Here is a 17,796-nt window from a genome sequence, read left to right as displayed (position 1 = left end):
TGACTATGTTTTTATTTTAAAGTTATACAGTTGTTCTCAAAGAAAATCTTAAGTTTCAATGTTAATATTTCGTTTAGATTTTTTCCGAAATATTTTTTTAAAGTTCTTATACGTCAAACAAATGTATTTAAATGTTTTTGTTTATTTATAAATGTTAGATTTTTAGAAAATCTGTCTCATATTTTATGACCGGTAAAATAGCAGAATACAATACTTTTCTTTATTCTTATCCTAACGACTTTCTTGTTTAATTTAGAAATATTAAATACGTTACGCGTCGTTACACAATGTTTTCACGTAACAGATTATTGTTGCTTAAGAATTTTTGATTAGAAAATATAAAAATAGAGTTTTTGCCAATTTTTTAGTCATTTTATTAATCAAGATTAAAGTTGTTTTTAGTAACTTAGGCAACAATCTAAATATTTTAGTAATTAGTAGTTCTTTAGTTTAATTTTTATATCTCAAAAAGTATGATTAAAACTGAAATAAAAAAGTAAAAAAATATTTTTATAAACCTAAGACAACAACAATTTACTATAAAGTTTGTTAACTGTCGAGATGTTAGTAACTGTAAACACTTTTAAAAACACAAGTGAGTTAATTTAAAAAATCTAAGATTTTTTTGAATATTAAAAAACGTATTATTTAAGAAATGTTTAAAATTTTTTGAATAATGTACAAGTTGATAATACAAGTTAAAATGTTAAATATTTGATAAAACTTAAAAATGTTTTAAGGTTAGTAATATCTATCTAATTTCTAAACTAATAATCTGTTTCAGTTGGAGAAAGTTGGTTATTTAAATGTATGTATTGCATTTCATAAAATAATTTAAAACTTTACTTCAGTATTTTTGTATCTGGTTAGTTTATTTAATATGGATAAAGATAAGACTAATAGGTCTAAGTCAATTGCAGAAAGTTTTAGCTGCAAAAAGTGTGAAAAGAGCTTTAAAAATAGATACAATCTGTATGTTCATCTAAGAGTTCATACGGGAGAAAGACCATACAAATGTATTATTTGTGATAAAAGTTTTACAGCTAAACAGAGTTGGGTTGCTCATAAAAGAATTCATTCAGCAGTAAAACCAAATAAATGTATTGTTTGTGATAAAAGTTTTAACCGAAAAGGCGATTTAACAAACCATATGTTGATACATAGTGGTAAGAAGGACTTTCAATGTTTTGTTTGTTTAAAAGAATTTGCATACAAACAAGTATTAAAACGGCACATGATTACTCATACTAAGGATAAGAACTTTAAATGTGATTTATGTGACAAAAGCTTTACTACTAAAGATAATGTAAAAAGGCATATGTTAGTTCATACGGGTAAGAAAGATTATCGGTGTGAAGTTTGTGAGAAGAAATTTTCTCAGAAAGTTAACTTGAAAACTCATATGTTGACTCATACTAAAGTAAAAGCTCATGAATGTGATATTTGCAAGAAGAAGTTTGTTCGGAGATATAGTTTAGTCACACACTTCAGAATTCACTTAGGAGATAAACCTTATGGTTGTGCAAAATGTGGAAAATGGTTTACTGATAGTTCTAGTCGATGTATGCATATACGTAATTGTCATAAAGAACTTACTAATGAACAACAGTCGGAACTGAAGTGCAAAATACAAAGAAGCATTGTTCATGACTACCTTGAGAGAATATCTGAATATAATTCTTGTTAGCCTAATTGTTGGCAGTTCGTATAAACCTGATTAAGTATATTGGGATACGTGGTTATAATTGACTTTGTATAAATATCTATATAAAATCTACTTACATATGATTGTATGTAAAATTTCAAAAAATTTATAGCCTTTTGTTTGTGTTATTTGTGATTTATTATCAACTACTAAAATAAAGTGGTACTATCATAGTTTTTGTTTTGTACCAAAGAAAAGTAAAACTTTACACTGAATATGAGAAAAACGTTATATATAATATTTCGTAAATTATTAAATAGTAATAGTAGTAAATAGTTATTTTAAACAAAGATAATTTTTTCAAGTTTTAAAACGTAAATCATCTATTTCGAAATTTTATTAAACTAATAGATAAATGTAAGAGCAAACGATTTCTTTTTGCTTTTTTAATTAAACTTAAACTATATATTCGTTTTATTATTATTTATTATTAGTTTGTGGTTATTCTTTGGTTACTGATTAATTTTTAACTACAGCCTTCGACTATATCCACTTATTAACCTTCCTACAATCAAATTATATTTAACCCTGATTCAAGTCTTTTGATAATAATAACAATTATAGAAGTACAATAAATAAAATAATTTATATACAACTTATTAGAAATAAGCTATACTTCAAGTTAAATGTAAATTTTGTGGTCAAACTAAATTTTAATAACAAAACATCAGAACAAAAAATACTATATAAAATGTTTATTAACAAACTCTGGACCATACAAACTTTAATAGTATTTTAAATTAAGCATTCAAATGTTTGTATAGAAGATTTTTTGTTTTAATTTACTTCATACAAGTAATGCTGTTTTTTAAATACAATTAGCTTATCAAAATTTTAAGTTAAAAAAGCAACTTTACTGCATCGTATATAAATGTAAACTTTTAAGTTTTTCTATGAAATTAATCATACAATATTAACAACTATTAAAACTATCATTTAAGCTATTTTTGTTAGCAACCTATAAGGCTATTTAGTACTTGTATTCAGATATTGTCTTAAGATAGTCAAAAACTATTTCTTTATGGAATTTACACTTCAGTTCTGATTGATCTTCCTTACTTCACTCCTTATGATAACTTCAATTAGAAGCATGAGTAAACCATTTTCCAAAATCTGCACACCCATAAGGTTTTTCTCCTAGTTAAATCCTAAAATGTTTAACTAGATGACTATTCTTCGAAAATTTCTTTTTTTAAATATCACATTCATGAGCTATTACTTTAGTGTGAGTCAATATATGACGTTTTAAATTACCATTTAGAAAAAAACATGTTTCAAAAATTTCACATTGAAAATCTTTCTTACCTGTATGAACTAAATACTTTTAAACTATTCTTTCGCTTTCTAAATTATTTTAGATTTTAACTTTGAAAAGAGTCGTTTAGCAGTCTATGATTGGAAAGAAAAAACAAAAAACTTTCATAAAAAAATTGTATGATTTAAAAGTTTATTTGGTTGTTTAAGTTTCAGGATTTACAAGACTCTTAACTTAAAGAAAAAAATCTTTGATTCAATTGGTTTGTTAATGAATTTAATAAAAATAATTTAGTTTAGAAAAATGTAAATGATCATAAAAATCAAAATATAGGGTAGGAGACAGTATGGGTGGAGCCGATGGTAGATTATGGTTTCAATGGTCAATATCGGCAGTAGTAGTAAGTTAAAAAGGGTGTTTACCATTTTTTTATTGTATATATAATTACTTTTTAAGATTTTTGTTTAGTTTTTGTTTTTAAATTTAGCTCAAAATATTAGTTACGAGCAAATGGTTCGCAGCTCATTTCTGAAAGGTCTTTCTGCACACCAATCTATTGAACTTAATTGTGAGCCTCAATTTCTTTCTTTTTCTTTGTTTAAAATGTCAGGCTAGAGTTTGAAAATGTGCTTTTTCTCTGGTTGTTTATGAACTTTTATCTAAAACTTACTCTGTATAAAATTCTAAATTGAGTTTTACCAAAGTTTTTATTGTTATACTACAATTTCTGTTTATTAGTTATTGATGGTAAATTAGTGTTAAGTTAGTGTAAATTTATATAAAAGGTTATTTTAGAGCATAAAGCTATTACTAGATGAGCAAATTGTTAGTGTCATCATAAATTAAAAATTTCTAAGCTTTAAAAAGAAGGAATTTTATTTTTTTAAACAACTAAACCGCAATAAAACAGCTACATTTTCTTACATTAGCTAATAGTGTAAAATCACTTATTGCAATAATTTAAGGACTAAAAACGTACGCCAGTCGGCGGTCGTTTTTTTTTTATTCAACTTCTATATTGAAAATTGTTTTAGTATTTTTTCAAGTGTTAAAAAACTAAAATTAATGCTTTTCTTTTAAACCCGAGCTGAAGTATAATTAAGCAAAATTGGCAAACATAAAAAGAAGAACTTTTTCTTCAGTTTCTTCAAAATAACAAAAAAAAATTTAAAATTAAGTTTGCTAGGAACAGTTATCTTAGCTTACTATTTAAATGCTTTATTTACTGCTAAAGTAAAAACATCTATAACTACTTTTTTACATTTGTATACTTAAAAAGAAAAAAAATTGTAAGCATATAAAAAAAAAAGTTTTTTAGTATTCTAAACTAATTCAAAATAGTAATTTAAAGAATAGTAAAACCAGATAGAAAGTGCTCAAACCTATACTTAATTAATGTTAATGTAACCAAACAAATCAACTTTCGAACAAAAATACACAAAAGTATAAAAAATAAATATAATTTTGGATATTAAATGATAAATACTATTAACTTCTTAAACAAAGTAGACAGATGAGTAGGAATGATCAATAATGACTTTGAGAAGCTATATTTAAATTATAACTTTTTAGTTCATTCTTGAACTTTTCAAAATAACTTATATTTTTAGAAATAATGATAGCCTAATCCATAACTTACTACGTTGGTAGGATTTATGACTTATTTTGATGTTGAATTGAAGTAGGAAAAAAATTGTTTTATAAAACTTCGTGTGATAATTATGGACATTTATTACACTTTTGTATTAATTTATACCAAATAACTTCGAGATGCATTAAAAAGAAATTTGCATCAAGTATTATTTATTATATGTTCTTGAAATATTGAAATTCACATTACTATGTAAACTGTTTATTACATTTCATTTGATTATTTTTTTATTTTATTGTCCCTTACTTCAAAAAGATATTTTACTGTTGTCTTTTAAATCATTCTTTTAATAGTTATCTGAAAATAACAAAAATGTAAAGTTTGTACTAATGAATAATTTATCTTATTATTTGATAAACTTGAGGAGTTTTGTATCACAAGTTTTTATATATATATATATAACTTAGTATGAAAAAATAGTTCATATTAATTATTTTAAGTTAATTGATTTAGTTTGAAATAACCATTCGCAATGCTTTTTTTTTGTTTTATTTTTAATTATAGTATTAGTAGAGTAAAATTTTAGTTAGAAAAAATTGCCCATTCTCTAACTAGATAGTTTTGCTACTGTTTGTTAAGAATTGAAACAAATTTTTAGACGAATTTTTGTCTAGTATTTAAAGGTAAAGGTATTAAAATTGTAGCTTTATAAATAAAAGTTTTTGTTTTTTTATAAATTTGACAATTATATTAAAATATTTGTTAAAAAAAAAATTATAATTTTTTTATTTTAATTACTAAAAATGAAAAGTTATATTAAATAATCTTAGTAAGTTGTAATTTTTTTATAAAAGGTCAGTACTAGTTAAATATAGGGAACATTTTTTTATATTTTGTAAGATGAAAAGATGTGATAAGATAATAAGGAGTGAAGATACTTTCATTTTTTTATTATAACCAAAACATTCTAAAGTAGCTTCTTTTTTTTATTATAGTGGTTTGATTTGTCGAAAATTTATGAAGAAAGCAGTATAAAAACTAATTGTTTTTATTAATTCATATTTTTATTTAAAACTTATAAATACAAAAAATTTAGCAGATTTGTTCAAAAATGAATGTTAATAAAAGTAGCAATTGTGATGTTTCTAATAAAGTCTTACCTTAAAGTTGACAAAAGATTTCATACAGGAGACAAACCTTACAAGTGTGATGGTTGTGATAACAGTTTTGTTCATAAAAGTAAATTTAAATGACACATGCTAGTACATAGTAGTGAAAAAGACTTTCAATGTCATGTTTGTGGGAAAAATTTTGCTCGGAAAAAAAAACTTTTTAGTACTTCATTAACAATATCATTATATATACATTTACCAAATCGTACTTAACATGCCGTTTACCCCTCATAACCATATTAGACCTGTAGGTTAAAATGACAGCAGGTCAAACAGCTACCTATGCAATGATTTAATCAAAATTTAATAAAAGTAAACAATATAAATATTAAAATAATCTAAATACAAACTAACTACACACAGTTCAATGAAATACTGAAGCACAAAAGCTAAAATGATTGTTAAGTGATTGAAATTTAGACTTATAATTACGTCATAGTATTTTGTTCAAAAACATTACAATTTAAAATGCATGTGCGTTACATTGTAAGTACCATATATATTTTTATGTTTAGGGAATAACACTCTGGTATCATAATAGCCTTCGATTATTTTAATTACATATCAAAATGATAGTATATGTTGCTTATTTAAACTTTTAATATTGATTAAAACTAAGCTGGTAAACAAAAAACACAAGTTAATAAATTTGCTATAAATGCTAATTATTTGCTAATGCTATATATTTACAATTTAACTATAGTTTAAAAAGTTGAGAGCTATAAAAGTTTGGGGTATTATAAATCTATCTGGAATTAGAATTGATTAGATCAAGATTATAACAAAGTAAGGTAATTTCAGAATAAAAGTAATGAATTATAATATAAAATATTTAAATGAAGATTCAAAAGATACTTGAGATTATTAACAGTAATCAGGTAGTTATGTGCTTTTTTACCTTTTAATAACTCTAGTTGATATTTTTTTTTAGTTGTTCTTAAAATAAAAAAGATTGTACAAATCGAAATTTTTTATTAATTATAACCATTTTAAAACTTTAGATCAATGAATCTTGTAGTTATAAACTTCTAAAATTTTTTTAAATATATAATAGTTGTTTAAAAATATCGTGTAGCTTTTTACGCAGTTTTCACCAAAAGTTTTAATTTGGTTATTTTAATTGTTATTCAATAGTTAATAGCTAACATATTATAGCTATATAAATAAATGAAACTTAAAATTATTTTTGATAAAAAATATAACAGAATTACTTTTTAAAAAAATGTTGGTTAAGTTTCAATAGTGTTAAATGAATTAAAAAAAAAATAACTATAAGACTGTTAAAAAATTTTCTTTTAATTAAAAACATAAAACTACTTAAATCTAAAGCTTTATTTTCAAAGTTTAGTTATAAATAATCCTTTGAAATCATCTAATTATAAAAGTATAAAAGTAGCATGAATAAAACACATTTTGGTTGTGATATTTGTCGAAAGAATTTTACCCGAAAATACAACTTGAATATCAACAAAAAAATTCATTCAGGAGAAAAGCCATACAAGTGTGATGTTTGTGATAAAAGTTTCAATCGGAAAGGAAATTTAACAGTTCACATGTTGGTACATAGTGATAAAAAAGACTTTCAATGCCATGTTTGTCATAGGAATTTTGCACTTAAACACAATTTAAACCAACATATGGTTACTCACACTAAAGATAAACTTTTTAAATGAGATATTTGTAATAAAAGCTTTACTACAAAAAGTTATGTAAAAACACATATGTTAGTTCATACTGGTATAAAAGAACATTAGTGCGAAGTTTGTTAGAAGAAGTTTTCTCTTAAACATAATCAAAAACAACATATGCTGACTCATACTAAAGTTAAAGATCATGAGTGTGATATTTGCAAGAAGAAGTTTTTGAAGAAAGGAGATTTAGTAAGACACTTTAGAATTCATTTAGGATAAAAACCATATGGTTATGCTGAATGTGAAAAATGGTTCACTCACAGTTCTAATCGAGATAAGCATGTACGTACTAATCACAAGAAAAGCAACAAGAATTGAAGTGTAAAATACAAAAAGTATTGTCTATGAATACCTTAAAACAATAGACAGATACAATTCTAATTATCCTAAATGTTAAAAGTTTTTTTTTATAAGACCGAATGAGGTTAAAAAATTATAAATAAACTTTAAATGATGTTGAAGAAATTCGAATACTAATCTACAATGATTTACTTATGTTTAAAATTAGTATGTTCCTTGTACTAGTTGTTTAACCTAGAAAAACTTTGTAGTTTATTATATATTTGTTTACTTTATAACTTAAAACATACCTTAGCTCTAGTGGCAGAAATCAAAACATATATAATACTTTTAACTTTGTTTTAGTATTTTGTCGTTTGTTTTGCGATTTTAGTTCGTACAGAATTTAATAAAACAAAATTAGATTATGAGTTGATTTCATTTTTGTTAAAATACTGAACTAAATTTTAATGTCTTCAAAACTAAGTTTGCGATTTTAATGTAAGGATAATAATATAAAGGGATATTTTAAACTAGTTATTTAATTTAAAAGTTATTGTAACTAGAATACAGACCAAAATAAAAGACGAACTATAATAAAACAAAGTAGGTAAACTTGTTTGCTTAATTTAATTAATGTTTGATTAATTCATATTTTCACATGATGAATTTTAAAGTTTGAAATAAAAAAACATGTAAAACAGGTCAATTATACTCGCTTTCTGAATATATACACAAACTTTTCTACAGTTTTTTATTCAATAATACTTTTCTTTAATTAGACGTATTAAAATGGTTTCGTTTCTACTAATATAATATTATTTTTGATAATGTAAGTATCGACGATAATGTTTATAAATAAAGGCAATAGCAGGACAAACATGAGGTTAAACAGAGGTTAATTAATCATCTAAGTAGTCGAAAATTTACTAAATATTAAAAATTGTACTAAGAATTACAAAATATCTAGGCTAAATTTATAATCATATCAAAAACGTTTGACTTAATTAATTCAGACACAGTTAATAATTTGAATTACATTCTAAAAACTAATAGTTTATTTAAGTTGTGTGTCTACTTTGTGAGTTTCAAATTTTGTTGTTTATGTTATTTTAAGTTCTTGACATACTTAGCAGTGATATAACAAGTCATTTAATAGTCACCATGACGAAACTGTCACATAAATGATTAGAGTGTTATTTATCTGTACCTAGTTACAGAGTAACTAAACTGTGTTAAAAGTGGAAATTGTATTATAATTATTTAGTTTGAAAACTTATAATACTAAACAAAACCTTTAATTTTGCATTAAATAAATTAAATTTTGTTATACTTTTTTTTATTTTATAGCAAAATTAAACAAAATCTGTAACACTGATTCATTTTACTTATTTGTATTTAGCTTACAAACTTAATACTTTCACAGACAAATGTCTTGAGTATTTTTAATTCGAAAACGGATTTTGAACTTTGAATGATAACTACAAACTTTTACTATTTAAAATACATTTTGAAACATGTTGCTTGTTACTTATAATATAATTCTTGATGAATATTGTTTTTTTATACAAGTTTATTACAAAATTTATAGTAATTGTCAAATAACTTGTCGCTTGTAGAAAATATAGATTCATAGTAACTCTAAACAAACAAGTTTTTTCGTAATTTATATTTACGACTACATTTTAAAGTATGTCAAGATAACAAATACTTGTTTAGAAATTAGTGAAAAAAAATCCAACTATTACTCAATCAATTACTAAGTTTATTGAATTTAAACAAACAGACAAACTTTAAGAGTTAATTTATTTATTTTATTAAAATGTAACAAAGACAGTTTTAAACGACTATAAAATAACCTTTTTTTTAAGTTATTAATGTTAAATTTATTTGATTTCTCAGTACTTTACATATATTATTTATTTTAAAGATAGATTTAGAACTACAGCTAAACATCATGAAAGTCAGTCTCTTTCGACTTAATTAATGTATTAAGGATTTAAGTAGTTTAAACTTTATATCTTCAAGCTAAGAACAAAAAAGACATCGGCAAAAGTTCATAGTGCCTTAAACTTGACTTTCGCATACCGTGAGACAAGTTTAAATTTAATATCAAGTTTTAATCACAGCAAATCGATAATCAGACCTTTTTTTAAAACACTTATATTAAATTAGACTATTTATAAAACTTTTTTTTAATTAAAACATGTTTCAAAATATTTACTATTAGTACTTTAAATGAAGAAGCTAAACGTATTTATAGTAATAAGTTAGGTATTAATGTAACATCGTTAATTTTTTTAATGTTTATAAACTAAATGACTGAAAAAGTGTTTTTTTTTTTTGGTTTGATTATTTAACAGGTTGCCTTCTGAAAAAGACCTCGCCACCTACAGTATGAAACAAAAATAATTTGTACCTTGTTGAAATTAAATTGTAAGAAATATGTAACAATACATTTTATTATTTTATCTTTTTTTTTTATTTTATGATTATGGAAGCTTAAAGTAATTTTTTGATGTTTTAAACAAATTTTCAAAAGTATACCTTATTTAGTTATTTATAAAAGAATTCATACTGGAAATAAGCCAAACAAATGTTTTAATTTTGTCAAAAAGTTTTCTCAAAAAGGTAGTCTAACACGAAGTTTGTTGGTAGATAGTTGTAAAAAAGACTATCAATATCATGTTTGTTTGAAACAATTTTCTCAGAAAGCTCTACTTACTAAAAATGACCTTTACGAAAAAAATCGTAAAGTTTATACGTAAATAGTACATTTACGAAATTACTATTGTCACTACTTTTATTTTTAAAGTTTCCTTAATTATAAATCACGTGTAATAGACTGTTTTATTTCTAGCGCTTTTAAACAAACCAAGTATTTTTGTAACAATACTAAAGTTTCTGTCTTTATTAAAGAAATTTATATACATTTATGTAACAGTAATATCCACAATGTTACACACAGTTGAAATAAATTGTATTCATTTAAACTTTATAAAAGTAAATAAAAACTAATGTAGCTTTTTTAAATTATTTTCAATAACATTGCCGATAATAAGTAAAAATGATTAACTTTTTCTCAATAACTTGATACTATTAGTACAAAATACAACATTTTAGTTAGGTAAAACTTTTACAGTGTTATGAAATATAAAACTCGAGTTTTCCAGTCGTTGTCAAAGAGTTAGTGATTTTTTGTATTTCTATGTAGTAGCTTTAAAAGTAATAATAAATTGTTGCGAGCGTTTTTAATCGTTTTGAAGTTACTTGTAACATATACTTTACTATTTTTCCTTAGTAGTTTAAAAAGTAGTAACAAATTGTCGTATGAATTGTACTTGTTTAAACTTTGCTGTAACGTAACTATATTATATAATTTACTAATTTAATTCAAAAAAAGTGATAAATATTTTGTTGTTTGAAAGTAACTGTAGACCATACGCTTTCTTTAAGTTAAAATGAGTTTTTTTAAATGAAGGAAAAATAACTTTGTACCTTCTTAAATTATTTTGATTTATACTGATTTTGCCACGAAGACCTTACAGCACATTATTATAAGCCGATTCACCCAGTTTACAATTAAATTTTGTTTATACATTTACAAACTTTTTAGTATTCCATTAACAATATCATTATATAAACCTTTCTCTAATCGTACTTATCATTCCGTTTACCCCTCATAACCATATTAGACCTGTAGGTTATAATGACAGCAGGTCAGACAGTTACATATGCAATGATTTAATAATAATTAAATAAAAGTAAAAAATAAGTATTAAAATAAAATTTTGAACATAAACTACTTACACACAGTTCAATGAACTACTGAAGAACAAAAACTAAAATGATTGTTAAGTGATTGAAGTTTAGACTTACGTCTAATATTCTTTTTTTCAAAAACATTACAATTTGTAATGCATGTGCGTTACATTGTAAGTAAGATAACTATTTTTTTGTAAAAGAAACGACACTCGAGTATCATAATTAGTTATAGCCTTATATTATTTTGATTACATATCAAAATGATAGTATATGTTGCTAATTAGCTTGAAAAAAAACACAAGTCAAGTAGTTTGCTATATTTGTTAATTATTTGCTAATGCTATATATTTATAATTTAACTTTAGTTGAGCTATAAAAGTATAGGGTAATATAAATTTATCTGGTATTAGATTTGATTAGATCAAGATTATAACAAAAGTAAAATAATTTCAGAATAAAAGGAATAGATTAAAATATAAAATATTTAAATAACGATTCAAAAGATACTTAAAAATATCATAGTAAAAAGGTAGTTATGTGCTTTTTACCTTTTATTAACTCTAGTTAATATTTTTGATAAATGTTCTTAAAATAAACACAAGTTATACAAAACGACATTTTTTATAAATTACAACCATTTGAAAACTTTAGATCAATAAATCTTGTAGTTATAAACTTTTAAATTATTTTTAATATATAGAAGTTGTGTAAAACTATCGTGTACTGTTTTACGCAGTTTTCACCAACAGTTTTTTATTTGGTTGTTATAAGAAAGTAATTCAATAATTAACAATAAATATATTATAGATTTATAAATAAATGAACTTTAAAACTATTTTTGATAAAAAATATAACACAATTACTTTTTAAAAGCATCAAAAATGTTAGTTAAGTTTCAAAGATACTAAAGAAATATTTTAAAACTTTTCTAATTATAAAAGTTTTTGAAAAGTTTTCTTTTTAATTAAAACCATAAAACTACTTAAATCATATATTCTAATATCCTATGGCTTTATTTTTTAAAGTTAGTTAAAAATTATCATTTGAAATCATCAAATTATAAAAGTTTAAAAGTAGCATGAATAAAAAATATTTTGGTTGTGATATTTGTGGAAAGAATTTTACCCGAAAACACAACTTGAATATCCACAAAAAAATTCATTCAGGAGAAAATCCATACAAGTGTGATTTTTGTGATAAAAGTTTCACTCGGAAAGAAAATTTAATTGTCCACATGTTGGTAAATAGTGGTAAAAAAGACTTTCAATGCTATGTTTGTTTGAAAAAATTTGCACAAAAAAATAATTTAAACCGGCACGTGGTTACTCATACTAAAGACAACATCTTTAAATGTAAAATTTGTGATAAAAGCTTCACTACAAAGTGTTATGTAAAAACACACATGTTAGTTCATACTGGTAAAAAAGAATATCAGTGTGATGTTTGTGAGAAGATGTTTTCTCTTAAAAATAATCTAAAACGACACATGCTGACTCATACTAAAGTTAAGGTTCATGAATGTGATATTTGCAGAAATACGTTAATATTCACGTTATACATGCTTTCCAAACTAAAGAAAAAACTATTTTAATTACTATACATAGTTTCTTTTTCCAAATAGCTAAAAGTGTTAGTGTATCTTATTTAAAGTTTATAATTTTCAGTAACAATAAAAACATTCGATCAGCTTTCTTATGAAAATTTTTCTAATTTCACTAACTGCTATTTAATTGATATTTATATTTCTCGATAAAGATCACTAAAAGCTTATTTTTTGGTTTAATAAACTATAACAACATGTATTTTTTAATTTGCAATTTTTTTAAATTCAACATTGTTAGCTTACAACTACATTACTATGATTTTATGAGAAATAATAATACAATTCAAATTTTTATTTAATTAAATATGAAAATTAAAATTTACCTATCTATACAAAGTTTCATTTAGTTATCGATAAAATAAAATTTTGTACCTATTTAATGGAATTAAAGTTAATTACTTAAATTATAGAACCGATAACAAACCTTTAAAGCGTTTAACAAAGTTAATAAAAAAAAGGCAAAAATTTGCAGACCATAAACATGGACTTTCGTATAAAATTGTGTGATCAATTCTTTTGTAAAACAAAATTAATTATTATTATAATTAATATTAAAATTGCAAAACTCTAAAAAATTATTTTAATTTTAAAAACATTATTTGCTCTGAAATGTAATTTCATGTTCTTTTCATCCTAAAAATTAAAAAGTTAGTGTATGTATATGTAAAATTATAATAACAAACATAAGACTAAAAAGTTTAAGTAAGCTTTTTTGTAATGTGAAAATTAACAATCATTATTTGACTGCCCAATTAAAAAAATAGATTTTTTTCATTAAATATAAATTAAACATTATTTTGAGCCTAAAAATTCATAGCATTTTAAACTTAAAACTAAACAGCTTAAGTTTGGACCACAAACATAGTACTACGTAGATTACTTATTTACAAGTAGTTTGATGCTGGCACTTTCGACCACTTAGCCATTCTGAATTACAAGTACAAGAAAAACAAAGCGTAAATATAAATATATGCGGCACAGCTTACAATTATATTTAGATGTTAAAAATAACTTTATCAGTTTTTAAGTGAATTTTAATCTTATTCTAAAATGTTTAAAGAACTTTGCTTAAGACATTTAGAAGATTTAGAATTTTTTGACTACTTTTTAATGTAAGAAGAAAAATATATGTTACACTTAAAATTTAAAAACATTAAAACAATCTTTTATAGACACATAAACATATTTTAAAATAAACAAGTAAACTAAAATCAAGTCTGTTATAGCAAAACTAATAAGCGACACAAAAGCATTGATATAAAAGAGTGTCAGAATGAGGGTTCTAATCAATCTCAGTTGTCGACACATCGTATTACGATTTAAGCTAATCACAAATGGCTTAAGACTGGCGCCGTAGGCCAATCGGCTTTTCAACTTACGATTTCAAGTAAATTGTAGCGTTTATAAACCACTACTCTAAGTACAATTATTTGTAATATTAAATCTTAAAACTATGTTAGGTTTTAAGGCAGCTATATTATTTTTAAATTTATTATATGCTTATCCTATATGTTAATTATATGCTTAGCTATCAATACGCTTATAACAATTTCTGAAAACAGTGATTTTTTATTATCAGTTAAAGCGTGTGAATGAAACAGGGTACTGAGTAGTATTCTAACATCATTATACCAGCCTTCATGTAAAATGGATTGTCGCGCAGAAAAACGTGAATGCAATTTATATTAATAGACAAAATTTCAAGCATATCTTGAATGTTTAAAAAAATTTTATAGAAGATGTGACAGATTTCTACTTCCTTAAAGTGCAAAACTTGGTTTCGCACTCAAAGCTTTCATTTAACCAATGTACTGTTATTGAATCATCAGCTGTAAGATTATTTTCGGGTGTATGTTGTTAGCCACGTAGTTCTGGACACTTGTTTTCAATTTTAATAGTCTTTTTAGCATAATGTAGGTTGAGTTCCATCTTGTTTCAACATCTTGCAAAAGTTACAAAGATTTTTCGAATTGTCTTTGTAACCGAATTGGCATTTGTAAATGACAAAAATCAAAGCTTCTACATCAGTTTGTAACTTATTTTCAAACTATCATAAATTTGAGGAAGCATTGTATCACATAAGTACTTTGTGCTCTAAATCAAGTAACCTGGTTCTAAAGCAAGTCTATGGAACCTTGATGGCTAGTAATTGAAAATGGTTGGTTGTTCAAAGCAATCTTGTTCATAATTTTTTATGAGTTTTGATTGCTTTTAACAGGGCGATAACTATCAATAGTAGCTTGGTTCATTGTTGTAAGCTTCTTTTATTTTAAATTTGGGGTCGAACGATCGCTGATTGCTTTATTGGATGATGATGATTTTTTTAGCAAAGAAGAGATGATGTACGAAATAGCATGACCTCTTTTATTTAGTTTATTTTAAAGGCTGTCAAAAAATAATTGTTCATATGAATAGTTGACTCTCACAAACAAATGAGAACATTTTACTTAAAAGCATAGAAGAAATTAAGTTATGTTAAGCATTAGAAAAAAAAACACAAAAGAATTCTATCTTAAAGAAGATGATTTTTCTTTATATAACGTAAGAAAACTTGCTAAAAAAATCTAGTAGCATATTTAAATAAATAAATAAAAGTAAAATTGCTGGTGTTCTAATAACTATATTTATTAAAATAAGACTTTTTGGTAAAAAACAAACTTTCTTTAAAAAATATGATGCTAGATCTCAAAGCTCAAAATTGTTAATTTAATCATAGACTAAATAAGAAAACAAATTTATCAACTATGAAAATATTTTCATAAAAACCTTAATTAAAATTTTTTTCAGGGATCTACTTACAATATTTTAAAAACATCGATTCATTTAGGTTTTATAAAAACGTACTTGGATAAATACCTAAGGCGATCTGTTTCACGAACTATCAATATTCAAATGACATTTAACAAATTAGTTTTTTAAACAAAAAAATCGTATTGAGTATGTTTAAATTACATTCTTGATGTGACAACCAGTTTAACAACAAATATGTATATAAGTTTTAAATTGTAAACTAAAAATCTATATAAAACAAAATTACACTATTTACTAATTGGTAAGTTGGGAATATGAAAACCGGTAATTCAGAAAATTTTTGTTTGTTTATTCAGAATAGACTAACAAATCATTTAAAGAAAAAATTATATATTTTAAGGTTGTTTGTTTGAATTCTTTATTTTAAAGTAAAACGCGAACCAAACAAATTGTTTGCATTATAACATTGTTTAAGAAGTTAAGTTTTTATAAAACTAAAAAAATGGTTAAAAAACAAGATACATAAATATAGCATTTAACAAAAATCTCATTATAGTTTGAGTTTCTAATAGTTGAAATATAAACTATGATTCAACAAAAAAGTTTAATAAATTTGTCACATTTTTTAATATTTTTGTTAATTTCAAATATTCAAAGCAAAAAATGGTTTAAGCTATTTATAAAAAATATGTACGAATTAAAACCATAACCTCTAGAGCGTACTTTTAAAATAAATCTATTTAAGTTAATTTATAAAATATTTATAAAAAATGAAAATATACTTTCGTGATTTTTAAGAAAACCCTGTATATGATTTTTAGAATACCATCATATAAAATAAACAACCAAACAGGAGTACCGTAATTGAAGAAAAATTATATCAACACTTATAAAGACGTAAATTGTGTCAATAACTTAAGATAAGGTTCTAAAATTTACTGCTAATTATAAGTAGTTTGAATTGTATTCAGATATTGTTTTAAGATAATCATGAACAATGCTTCTTTGTATTTTACACTTCAGTTCTGATTGCTTTTCTTTACTTAGTTCCTTATGACAAGTACGTATATGCCTATTTCGAGTAGAAATATCAGTAAACCATTTACCACATTCTGCACAACCATAAGGTTTTTCTCCTAAATGAATTCTAAAATGTCTGACTAAACATCCTTTCTGAGAAAACTTCTTCTTGCAAATATCACATTCATGACCTTTTTCTTTAGTGTGAGTCAATATATGAACTTTCAAATTACTTTTTTGAGAAAACTTCTTCTCACAAACTTCACATTGAAAATCTCTTTTACCAGTATGAACTAACATATGTATTTTTACATGACTTTTTTGAGAAAAACTTTTCATACATATTTCACATTTAAAAAGTTTCTCTTTAGTGTGAGTAACAAAATGCTGTTTTAATTCACTTTTCCGAGCAAAATTTTTAAGACAAACATAACATTGAAATTCACTTTTACCACTGTGTACCAACATATGTGTCTTAAAATCATTTTTATGCTTGTAACTTTTATCACAGTCTTCACATTTGTAGGGCTTCACTTCACTTTTTTGTGAATATTTAATTGTGACTTATACTTAAAGGTTCTCTTACAAACCTCACAATCAAAACAATATAAAATTTTCATATCTTTATTGAAATTTGTCTTGTCCATTTTCAAACAATATAAACAAAACCTGCTGTTTTATTCTTTTAGTACACATGATAACTAAAAATATGTAATATCTTGTTGTTAGATAATAAAAATAGATTATTTTATATTTAAAAAAAATATTTAGTTTCAAATAAGATTATCTTAAAATGTACAGAAACTAAAAACTAACAAATAACTATACTTTAGTTAATATTTATGGTATATATTATACATATTTGTGCATCATAACATTAAGTTTGTTAAATTCAGTTTGTGTCTTATCTAAAACTATCAAAAATCTACTTTTATTCATAAGCATTATTTAATAAAAAAGTTAT

The 17,796-nt window shown here is 23.7% G+C and overlaps 1 protein-coding gene across 1 annotated transcript; it reads left to right on the top strand.

The window, feature by feature from the left end:
* Positions 1-880: 880 nt before the first annotated feature.
* Positions 881-10,105, top strand: LOC145839302 (uncharacterized). The gene is made up of 3 exons (XM_082946899.1): positions 881-1,016; positions 1,302-1,455; positions 10,057-10,105. The coding sequence occupies exons 1-3, from the start codon at positions 881-883 to the stop codon at positions 10,103-10,105; spliced, it is 339 nt and encodes a 112-aa protein (XP_082803025.1).
* The last annotated feature ends 7,691 nt before the right edge of the window (positions 10,106-17,796 follow it).

Source organism: Thalia democratica, chromosome 6 (assembly GCF_965202585.1).
Source record: "Thalia democratica chromosome 6, ktThaDemo2.hap1.1, whole genome shotgun sequence".
NCBI lineage: Eukaryota > Metazoa > Chordata > Thaliacea > Salpida > Salpidae > Thalia > Thalia democratica.
The sequence above is the reverse complement of the archived record's forward strand: the minus strand, read 5'-3'. Positions and strand labels throughout refer to the sequence as shown.

Coding starts and splice junctions, on each gene's coding strand:
- LOC145839302 (XM_082946899.1), top strand. CDS start 881: ATGGATAAAGATAAGACTAATAGGTCTAAGTCAATTGCAGAAAGTTTT. Junction 1,017..1,301: donor GGGAGAAAGACCATACAAAT/GTATTATTTGTG, acceptor TTACTACTAAAG/ATAATGTAAAAAGGCATATG. Junction 1,456..10,056: donor TGTGATATTTGCAAGAAGAA/GTTTGTTCGGAG, acceptor ATTATTTAACAG/GTTGCCTTCTGAAAAAGACC.